Source organism: Littorina saxatilis, linkage group LG8 (genome assembly GCF_037325665.1).
Source record: "Littorina saxatilis isolate snail1 linkage group LG8, US_GU_Lsax_2.0, whole genome shotgun sequence".
NCBI classification, from domain to species: Eukaryota; Metazoa; Mollusca; class Gastropoda; order Littorinimorpha; family Littorinidae; genus Littorina; species Littorina saxatilis.
In genome coordinates this window covers 63,194,927-63,207,426 of record NC_090252.1, presented here as the reverse complement: position 1 = coordinate 63,207,426, position 12,500 = coordinate 63,194,927, and the positions used below count along the sequence as shown (strand labels likewise).

Genomic DNA, 12,500 nt, shown 5'->3' with positions numbered 1-12,500 from the left:
GGGATGGCGTGGTGGTGGTGGTGACAGGAGGCGTGCGGACCATGATGAGCTGTGTGGTGCAGCGTGATACTGCATACAGCCTGTCATTACGATCAATCCTCTCATCAGTCATCCCTTCAACATCATCACTCTGAGATCTGCCCGGTAACACGGCCACCACGCGCCGCTCCAGGCCTAACACCCAGTCATACACCGCTACTGTCACTGTGTCCGTTGCCGCCACCGCCACGTCCTGCACAGCTCGCTCCCACCTCGCCCAGTTGTGTCTCCAGTCTTGTACCCCCAACACACTCACCGGTACACCTGCATCCTTCAGTCCCTGCACCACGCCGCTAGCTGGTGACGTCACCTGCCCTGCCTCATCCGTGACGTCATCCTGTAGATCGTCGCTTCTGGTCAGGACGAACACGTCGCGGTAGCTCAGCCGGGAGGGACTGTTGGCGGCGCTTCTCCCTGCAGGGAAAAGACGGTTGTAACGGTTACACAGTCTTGTTTGATGAATAGTCATGTATGTAAGCAAACATTCGTTACATTTTAAGACACAACCTATCCGTGTATTTGTTTTCTCAACACACACCCCACCACGCCCAACCCCCCTCCCCCATACACACTTGCTTTATAAGAAAGTGTGTACATTTTCAACAAACACAGACATCAAAACTTCGACGTCATGACGTAATTTTGCAGTTTACGTCAATAAAAATCACGTCTTTTTTCTCCCTGCAGACTGACCTGACTTTGGATTTGATTGAAAATTTAGTTCTTGAGCAAAGACGTTTCAATATATTCTCGGGGGGGGGGTTTGAGGGGGGGGGTTGAGGGGGAAGGGGGGGTGGTAAAACACGATTAGGGAACGGGAAGGTTTACCCCTCACTCAAAAACAAACCCCAATCATCATCATCATCATCACCACCACCACAACCATCATCATCATCATCATCATCATCATCATCATCATCATCATCACCAACACCCCCACCAACTCCAACATCATCATCATCATCATCACCAACACCCCCACCAACTCCAACATCATCATCATCATCATCATCATCATCGGCTACACAACTCACCCACACCCAGACGGCGCAGCACGGCAGCGATATCCTGACCACACTGTGCGCAGTCCACCGGCCACCGACCTGTGTGAGCGTTGCCATGGTGACTCAGCCGTATCACGCTCAGCCCGTCCCCAGGGGCAGGCACGCCGCTGTCGCTGTAGTCGTGGACGTTAAACCTGTGAATCACGGGTTGTATTTCACGCAGGACGGCGGGCGCCGAGCGGAGGGGGACAGTGAACACCTGTGTCTGCAGTGCTGGGGGTATGTCGCGGTTATAAACACCGGCACACCACAGGTACAGGTGTGGTACTTTCTGCGCTAGGCGTGTTACAAGGCGTGTGTGACGGGGACCCTGCTTAGCCCTGTGAGACAGAATGGAGACATGGTGTTAGAGATGTGTGCCACACTCACATGAGACATGGTAAGCTGATAATAGTAATGCGTTATCCGCAACTTTATAAAAGATGTCACTTGATATTTTACCAATTTACGCACACTGTGGTTAAAACAACATGCAATTCCACTCGTACACTGTGGTGCGAGTTACATGAATCAGACAGTTATCTCTCTCTCTCTCTCTCTCTCTCTCTCTCTCTCTCTCTCTCTCTCTCTCTCTCTCTCTCTCTCTTGATGAACAAAATGGCGGCCAAGCTTGACCCTCCGTAGAATGTCTCTGACATATTTTTCTCCTACCATGTGTGGTAATGTATTTTATCAATAGTTAACTTTCAATTTCGTGTCATGCTTAACAAGGTTTGAGTCTGTGTTACATTTAATGCGGAAAACACCTTTTTCGTTTGTGAATACACTTTTCATTTCTGGGACTGTGCTGTGAGATGCTTTCTGACTGTTGTGTGACAATGGAATACTTTCATAATAACAAAATGGATACTCCGTTCCTTGGTGTGGGCTAGTTGTTTTCGTTTATTGTCACAGTTGGGGTCTTGGAAACGGCTGTTCAACTTCAAGTGAGGACATGAAAAGCTGATTGTCATTGTGTTTTTTTTCCTTGTGATTCTATGTGAATAAATAGGCAACACAACGTCATGACGTTTTTACACCATGTGCACATTCCATAACTTGAAAATACGTCATGTCTTGGTTTTCATAACCAACAGAACGTCATCGAAAAACGTCATACGTTGATCGCATTCTATTCAATCTTTTTGGAACAATTTTCTGACCTGAAGGATTATAGTGTGTTCCTTTTTATGGAAGTTGACATAGTCGGAGAGGAGCTTTATTTCATCTTGATCTTCATTTAATGGTCACCATGTGTGTCTATAGTAAATAAAATGTATCTGCTGGCCATGAGCACACAAAACTGTTTTACATGTGATGATTTATTGTGACCAACTCCCTGACTGGGTTCCCTCTGTGGAAATAAAGAGGGACCCAAATCAACTAACCTTCGAAGTTCCTAGTGTATATTTACCATTAGCACGCAAAATTATTCATAAGAGATACATTGGTGACATAAACACACGTCCTGGCTATAATGTAAATTGGTTGGATGAAGCAAACAATCCATTGAGACAAATCAGCCTTGAGGAAAATAATGACTTGTGTAATGTACCTTGTGAACTACCTTCTAAAGATCTGTACAGAACCAAGGTTCAAGTCAATTGTGTAAATGAAAAACTAATAACAATAACAATCTTCTACACTACTGGTAAAGTACTTGTTCAAGGTAACAAATGTCCCAGGTGGCGGGATGAAGAATTTAAGACACTAATTGACTGTATCAAAACAGTGTATGCTTTTTCTAGAAGTGATGAGTCAACCCTAGATGCTAAGGTGAATGAACATGTATCCAGATTAAAACTACCATCTTTTTCAATATCGGAGAAGGGAAAGATGTCGTTACATGACACCCTCTCAACACAAACTGCGTCTCCAGTTGCAGTTGAGGAGGAAAGAAATGCTGAAGAACCTGATGTTAATCCAGTAACTGATTCCTCATGCTCCTCCAACACAAAACCTTCACACATTGACACTACTAAAAGAACCTCTCGTCGTCTTCGAGCACTCAGCCCTATATCTTCTCCTCAACTTACACAATCACCATCCAGTCCTGAAGCAGCTTTCTCAGCAGACATACACTCACTCCAAAATCTGACACAATCTGAACAAATCACGAAACTCAAGAGTCACAAACCTAGTCACAAATATCGAATTCATCAATATTCAATGAATTCCATTAGAAAGCAGATGAAATCGCTCAACAAAAAGACTCAACAATTACAGGAGCTGTACAAAGATGCCCCAAATATGCTGTTGTCATTTATTGAGAGTGCAAAACATCAAATCAAAATTGACCTGAAACATAATGAAAAAGTACAAATGGAAGAAATGAAAGAAGGAATGGAACAATTAAATAACAAGATTGCTGAATTAAAAAAAATGAACTCAGATCTAAAATCGCAAGTTGGCGATTTAAAAAAAGAACTTTCAAAGAAAAAAGATGTCCAAACTCCTGTCAATCCAGCTGAGCATTCTGCATCTACGATTTCTTCCTCAACTTCTATTGTCTCTGTTGAAGCTGACATGAATAAAGTTGAATACAGTGTGCAGCCTCGACAACACAAAGCTGAAGTACCTACTTTCAATAAGTATGCAGTGCTGACAGACATTGATGGGGACAGTGATGCTATCGTGATGAGTGACTCTTTGAACAGTCAAAGACAGGACAGTGATTCTCAACTTATTGATAACGATGAAGTCATCAATCAAAACCCTCCCAAGCAAACTTACAAAGAAAGAAGTGTTGGTAATGAACACAAACATGAAAACAATGTGGATCTAAAAAAACCACGTGAGGTACTAGCAGAGGAAAGAGTGTTTAATGGAACTACCCATGTTATGATTGGCGACTCCAACCTCAAATCTGTGAAAACTGAACTTGTTTTTCCAAGATGTCATACGCAAAAGATTAGTGTGTCAGGAATTAACATCAACGACCTTATCCACTGGCTAATGAACATCCCACACTGCCAAAATGTGAAACACGTCGTCTTTCACATAGGATTAAACACTTGCTGGAACAGCGTTGTAACACAGGCCATATGGACAAGTTTAATCAAATTGTTGAAAAGTGTATTCCCAAAGGCAGTTATTCATGCATCTTCCATTGTGCCTCCTCGGGGAGACCATCCACTGAAGAAAACTGTGTCTGCCTCCAATGTTGCACTGAAAACTGTGTGTGAAAGTGAACAAGTTGTCTTTACAGACCACACTGAAACTTTCACCACCCAGAGTGGAGCACCACGAAAGGCTTTGTACTGGGACTCCATACACCCAAGTCCCAAAGGAATCGCGAGGCTGGCATGCAACATTAAATATGCTGGTCAGCCTCGTTTGCCCTCACTCAACCATCGCCCAGCAGTACGAACCGGTGGCAGGGTAACCTTACTTCCAACTCCAATGTCCGCCAAAAGAAGCATGCCGTCAGCTCTGCCAATCCCATCGCAGCCTCTTCATATCCAGCCACCAGGATTTGCAGTGGCTGGACATCAAAAACATACCGGTTGCTCCCAAGGTGTGGGTCAGGCAATACAAAGAGAAACATCACCTGAATATGCCTGGTGGGCAAATAATCAGTCTTTACCACCTTGGTTTCCTCCCCCTATGAATTACAATCCACATCTTCACTCTACACGCTGGTTGCCATACTCATCCTTCAAAAGTCCGTATGTTAACAATCATTCAGCCTACGCATCAATGAACATTGCGTTTGAAACTCTAGTTTGAAGTAAACATTAGTGTTATGATTCAATTTGACGCTGTCAGATCTGAATTCTTACATTAGATCTGTTAATGGTGTGTGTGTGTGTGTGTGTGTGTGTGTGTGTGTGTGTGTGTGTGTGTGTGTGTGTGTGTGTGTGTGAGAGTGTGTGAGAGAGTGTGTGTGTGTGTGTGTGTGTGTGTGTGTGTGTGTGTGTGTGTGTGTGTGTGTGTGTGTGTGTGAAAAAGAGAGAGATTGAACAACTGATATAACATTGACATTATTATTATCAATCAATCACTTCCCTCCTTGTGACAATGCTGATAGCTGAGCTATTTTTGTGTGAGAAATAATACGTACATCACTGCTTATTATCATATGGTTTGTTATCAATGTAATCAAAAGGATCTGATTACATTTTTTTAATGCATCATTATGATTATGTGACAGTGTTGCTGCTACTTCTGAATTTATGGATCAACGAAGTGCTGACATTGCAATTATCTGTGAAATGAACGGCTAATTATCTAATTCTGCATCATTTAAAACAAAAAATGATGAGTGAAACTGAACTGATGTGTAGAATAAGATGTCTTTATTTGCACTCTTGTGTCTGAGATGGTGTATATTATTGGTCATTGAGTGTATGATAATATTGATTTGCTGACATTATTCAGTTTGATTATTATGAATTTCGAATTGTGACAATGCTCATGGCTGAGCTATCTTTTTTTGTGAGAACAAAATACGTACACTTCCTCTGTTTATCATATGATTGTTAACAATGTAATCAAAAGGAGTTGATTACATTTGTAAGTGCATCAATATGATTATATGACGGTGTTGCTGCTATTTCTGAATTTAAGGATCAACGGATTCCTGACATTTTAATTCTCTTTGAATTTAGTAGCAATTTATTTAATTCTTCATCAATTGTCAGTGAACTTATGAGTTCAACTGAATTGATGTGTTGACTAAGTGGTGTTTATCTTCACCTTGTGTATGTGGTGGTATATATAGATTTGGAAATATAGTGTCTGACAATATTGGGTTGCTGACATCATTCAGTTTTATTATTACGAATTTGGAATTGTTAGTATAACATTTATAATTATTGTTATTATATACCTGTATTATATTTTTTTCAAATTGCAAGCAACTTTTCAACAGGCATGCATAGTCTGTGAAAAAGTAGTCACTTTTCATTACTTGCTTTTCGTCATTATTTGAAAAAAAAGGAAAAGAAAAAAAGCTGTGGAATTATAAACATTACCATGACTTCAACTAAAACATCTTGGCCGAATAAGGAAGGGCTTCGCATTGGACACCTGAATATTAATCATTTATGTAACAAAATGACTGATGTTTCAAATGTGCTTTTTAATTCTGGAAAAAGTTTTCATATGTTTGGTTTTTCTGAATCCAGACTATCAGATAATGTGTTAGACTCTGACATCATTGTTCCAGGATATACTCTTATTCGTAATGATCCTGTTAAAACGAATGAAACAGGCATTACTGTTTACATAAGTGAATCAGTTACATATAAACGACTAGCTCATCTTGAGGTTCATGGAGTTGAATCAATATGGATTGAAGTTAAATTGAAAAGATCTCCGCCCTTACTATTAGGATTTATTTATAGAAACCCTTCTGAAAGAGTAAATTGGGCAGATAACTTTACTATTATGATGGACTCTGCAACACTGGATTCAAAAGAAATCTTGCTCTTAGGAGATTTTAATATTGATTTAATGAAGCCACATAAAAATTGGAATAATACAATTAATAGCTTTGATTTGCAACAAATGGTTCAGTTACCCACTAGGGTCATGGCTGTTTCTAAAACTCTTATTGATCATATTTATGTGTCAGAAAAACAAAATATTATTGAAACATGCGTTCCTATTTTATCTTGCAGTGATCATTATCCAGTTTGTCTTACCTGGTCAAGGAAAGGTATTAAAATCCCTAAAGCTGGACATAAAACTGTAACTTATCGTCGTTTCTCGCGTTTTAATAAAAATGATTTTCTCTCTGATTTAATTCACAGTCCTCTTTCTGAAGTCTATAGCTTTCAGAATCCTGATAAAGCTTTGGAGCATTGGTATAATATTTTTATTTCTATTTATGATAAACATGCACCATTAATTACGCACAGAGTTAGACATATTGAGAAACCAAAGTGGCTTGATCAAGAAACAGAAGATGCTGCAAACCACAGGGATTATTTGAAAGCAAAGGGTGATTTTGAAGGATATAAACGGCAAAGAAATAATGTAAGTTCCCTAAAAAGAACTAAAAAGAAAAACTATTTCACTGAACTAGTGTCATCTAAACAAGATTCAAAATCAATTTGGAAAGCCATTAATTTATTAACAAACAAGCGTTCTAATTCACACCCAACTGCCATGAAAAACATTTCTGCTGATAAACTTAATTTACATTTTTCTACAGTGGGAGAAAAAGTTATTCCTATTGATAGAACACAAGAAAATGATTTAAATACCTTAATAGATCATTGCAAATCCAAGAGAATAGAGGCAGAAATGCCGCTACAACACATGACTGTGTCTGAAGTTTACTTTGCACTTGTTCATCTCAAACAAACAGGAACCCGGGGTGTAGATAGAATAGACAGTAAAATATTGAAAATAGCTGCTCCTGTAATAACAGACACCTTGACATACATTTACAACTTATGCATTACCACTTCTTATTTTCCAACAGCATTTAAGCAAGCTAAGGTAATCCCTCTGTTTAAATCAGGTGATCCTTCTGATCCTTCTAATTACAGGCCTATTTCAATCCTGTCACCACTTTCAAAACCCTTGGAAAAACATATATATAAACATGCCTTAGCACATTTTGATAAAAACAATTTATTCCATCCAAAACAATCTGGTTTTCGCAAAAAGCACTCATGTCATACAGCTCTTATAAATCTAATTGATCAATGGCTAACCAACATAAATTCTAACAAATTTTCTGCAGCACTGTTTGTTGATTTTGCAAAGGCGTTCGATGTTATTGATCATTCTCTTCTCATTAGGAAATTGTCAATATATGGCATGCAATGCACCACCATTAATATTCTTAAATCTTTTCTTTTAAATAGAAAACAAATTACATTTACTAATGCATCATATTCAAATGAAAGTACTTTGAAATATGGGGTCCCACAGGGATCTGTTTTAGGCCCATTATTGTTCTCCATTTATGTCAATGATTTACCACTGTACATAGATAATAACTGTGAGTTGTTTGCAGATGACACTACTATTCATTCTAGTCACCATTCCATAAATTATTTATCAAAAACTCTACAAGAAAGCATTGATGCACTCCTGAATTGGTCAGAGTTAAACCATATGTCTCTTAACCATACTAAAACAAAATTTATGCTAATAACCACAAGACAGAAACGACAAAATCTATTATCGAGCATTCCACCTCTTTATATTAAAAATCAAGTATTGGAAGAAGTGTCTCACCACAAAGTCCTTGGTGTAAAGATTGATAATAATTTATCATGGCATGATCACATTGATTACATCTGTAAGATTGCTTCCCAAAAAATATATCAGTTATCAAAAATAAAACATTTCTTGAATCTCCACTCGCGAAAGATTTTTTTTTACAATCACATCTTGTCAAATATTGATTATGCATCCACTGTGTGGGATTGTGCAAGTGCTAATGTTTTGAAACCTTTAGCCAGTCTTCACAGAAGAGCAGTTAAGCTTATTATGCTAAAAAATCACACTCCTTCAGAATCTGATTATACAAATTTGCAAGTATTACCATTTCAAAAAAGGTTAATGTATAATAAAGGTGTTATAATGCATAAAGTGATGTCAGGATATGCACCGGAGACATTACGTGATAATTTTATTTTGAACTATAACAGACTAAAAATCATCACACCGACTCCACGTATTGACCTTTTCAAATCAAGCCTTCTATATTCAGGTGCGGTCCTATGGAACTCACTTCCTATTTTTCTTAAGCATAAAACAAACACAGACAGCTTCAAAAAAAATTATATGTCGCACATAATGCAACTAAACATGTGCTGAATGGTTCAACAATTCATTTAAAATGTATGTGCATGTTAAACTAAATTATAATAATATGCAGATCTAAATTAAGATATGTTAAAAATTGACATATTTATTATTGGAAATTGTACTTAAAATGCAGCATGACAAATGTATATCTGTATATATATATAATGTATTATAAGTTTGATGTGATAGTTATTTGATTATATTGTTTTCTGTTCTTGTTGACCCTATATTAGGGCGAGGGCTGGATGTAAAAAAGCAATATTCTTGCTTATCTATTACCCTCGATAATAAAGATTTTGTCTTGTCTTGTCTTGTCTTGTCTCTCTCTCTCTCTCTCTCTCTCTCTCTCTCTCTCTCTCTCTCTCTCTCTCTCTCTCTCTCTCTCTCTCTCTCTCTCTCTCTCTCTCTCTCTCAAACACACACACACACACACACACACACACACACACACACATACACACACACGTATGGACACAAACCTGCTGTCAAAGCTCGCCTCGTCGATCAAGACGTGCAGGTGGCCGTTTTTCACACACGCCAAGAGGTCGTTGACTGCCTGCTCGACATCAGCCTCCCTGTCCCAGAAATTGTATCGGTGGAACGACACGCTGCCTGGTGTCAGGGAAGGCGTCGGGCCCGCGCTCAGCGACATCTCCAGCTGTTGTGTGATGGATGTGTTGACGGCCCGGGTGTCACCCCATGTTGACAGCACGTGCACATCGTGCCCCTGTCGCAGCCACCGCGACCCCTGCAGCACCAGCACCAATGTCTTACCTGTTGAAACACAAACAATAGTACGGTTACTAAATTGAAGGACAATGTAAAAACAAGGCAGTGTTACATGTAGAGACGACTTGCACAACGTGACCCTGGTGATAGGGAAGATGTAGGCCCGCGATCAGCCACCTCAACCCCTGCAGTACCAGAACTGTCTTACCTGTTCACACATAAAATATGACCTAAACAATATACATGTATTCCAATACAATGTGAAAGGAAGGCTCTGTTACATTGAGTCCGTTTCACCAGTTACACGCGAAACACAGCATCAGGAACATAACAATAAGCATAACAAAATGGATATCTGCTAAGAAAATTCCTATTTTGGAAAATTAAATTTCATGGAGACTAAATCGACTAAATGAACAAACTTTTCTCCGAGTCAGCTGGATGCCTTTCCTTCAGTTGACACATTTTGGATGGAATCAGACACCACACACAGCGTGCACAAAACAAACCGTCCTCCAAAACTAGAACCTTCTGGTACGATGACGATAAAGTAAAACTTGACAAAAAAACAACGTCATACACATCGCGTCATTCATTCGACTAAGACGTCAGAGCACTGTTATGGGGCTGTCACACTATAACGTATAGCAGTAACTTATGCTGTCTTATGAGAATTTTCTTCGAAACGCTGGAATACGTTTGACATCAGTTAGATGTAGGTTTCTTATAAGTAGTAATACGTTAAAAGCACGCTGGTATAAGCTGGCATACGTTGTTGTATGCTGAGACCGAGAACACAAATTTGAACATGTTCAAAATTTGTGGACGTATGCCGACGTACTCTTCATACGTTAGGCATACGCTAGACATACGCTACGCATATGTTAAATACGTTACAGGTAGTTTACTCATACGTCGAGATACGTTGAGATACGTCGAGATACGCTAGCAGAAAGGTGTACCATGCAGCTAACTTATCGATAACCTATTACAGTAGTAACTTACTTATAACCTAGGTCTTACCTATATCTAACGTATTAGAAGTATGTCTGACGATCGTGTAACTTATTGAACGTGTCGCTACCGTACACCTAGCGTATGATTGGCGTGTTGCTGTCCCTGTATTTAAATGGCTCTTCCTCTGCGGCTCTTGTTAGCAGTCTGCTTCTTCGGACCCATGTTGGTTGCTCGCACAGTGTGGAATAATGTTCTGTCTGAGATTGACGCAATATTTATTGTGATTGTCACGTGATCGTTCGAAACACGCCGAGCCCGCTGCGCATAGGTTTCTCATAAGTTACTCATACGTTGGGCATAAGGCGAGGCCGCTGGTCATACGCTATGATACGCTATCATAAGTTTTATATAAGTCAGTGATGTGTTTCAAATAAGTTAGACGTACGCTATGAATACGTTATGCATTAGTCAAATTTAGATGCTTTTTTTTCGACGTATGCCAACGTATTGACATTATTTTTTTACTTTTCATACGCTAGACATAAGTATCTCTAAAACGCTAGAGTGTGACAGCCCCATAAGGAAATCAGAAACATTGTTTTGTCAGTATCGTTTGCCGCAACAACAGCGACGACAATAATTATTGTTGTTCACGATGATGATGATGATGATGATGATGATGATGATGATGATGATGATGATGATGATATTGAAAAGATGATGACGATGAAAGGAACATTAATGAAAATTACCAACATGTTGTGTGTGGGTGTTTTAAACAAATATAAAACAGTGGCAGAAACAGCAGAAGTAGTAATAAAAGAGTGGCGGTAGTGGTGGTGGTGGGTTTGTTTGTTTTCATAACAGCAGTATTAGCACAGCACCCTTCACACACATGTCAGCAGGTGTACGGTGTAACCTCATTCACGTCCTGTCCTACTAGTGATGTTCCCATGTGCGACTTTCAGCCAATTTTGAAACGATTTTTGTCAATGAGAAGCAGGCATGGGACTTAATGTCTGCCAAAAAGCAAATTTTCGTCGATTTTTTTTTCAATTCCCATGCCTGGAGAAGGCAGACAATAGTTGGTACAGCAAAATAATCGCGAAGTTAACCATGTAAAAAGACAACCTCAATTATGATCAATTGCCGGCAGGCTTCTGGTCGAGAAGAAACTCCCGTTGAAAACTGTGCGACTTTGAACAAAGACCCTAAATACAGGGCGTTTGCTGTGAACAGCTTTTTCTGGAGGCTTAATTAGTTAGCAGAGTGCGCCTAGGAGACTGAACCTTGTTATAGTAGAAGGCCACAGAGCTAAATGTAGTGTTGCCAGCACAAGAAACTAGAGCTGCACATGATCTGCCGCGCGCCGATGTTAGCCTTTAACGCGAAACAGACGGCTGAGCTTCGTGTTCCATCTTGCTTCGACAAAACATCGTTAAGAGATTAGTCACAAATCGGCAGCAAGACCAACAACAACAAAGAAACAAAATAAGAAACAAACAATCTAGTAAGAGAAGCTGTGAGCTTGTCACCTGTTCCTGGCGCTCCCGTAATGTAGACCAGTGGCGGGTCTCGGTTCATCAGGTCCAGCTGTTGCAGGGTCAGAATCAGAAGTGCCAGCCTCCGCCCCAGTTCCGCCACCGCCTGTCCTGCAGTCCGCACCTCCACACGGACACCGTTGTAGCAGGGGACAGACACCGTGGTGGCCGGACCAATAAACCTGTAACAGAAACAATTGGTTTAAACATAAGTTTATTTTAACAAAGGTTACAATCATGACATGTATGCAAAGTTCACAGAAACAGCAACAAGCTAGAAGCTTATAGAGGTGTTCCTGCAGAAACAATTAAGATAAAGATAAATGATAATTAACACTCAAACGTAAAATACCGACATTGTTTCAGCACTGTGCATGTGACGTAACGGACACGGATGTCATTTCTCTCACCTGGCCAC

General features: G+C 39.8%; 1 protein-coding gene across 1 annotated transcript in view; it reads right to left on the bottom strand.

Annotated features, from left to right (window-relative positions):
- The window catches only part of LOC138974108 (uncharacterized), a 116,665-nt gene that overhangs the window by 619 nt on the left and 103,546 nt on the right, over positions 1-12,500 (bottom strand). Inside the window, exons 6-7 of the mRNA XM_070346802.1 lie at positions 1,074-1,423; positions 1-453 (exon numbers count right to left, since the gene is read on the bottom strand). The exon at positions 1-453 is cut by the window's left edge and continues 619 nt beyond it. Coding sequence (XP_070202903.1) covers positions 1-453; positions 1,074-1,423 — 803 coding nt within the window. The remainder of the gene's footprint in view (positions 454-1,073; positions 1,424-12,500) is intronic.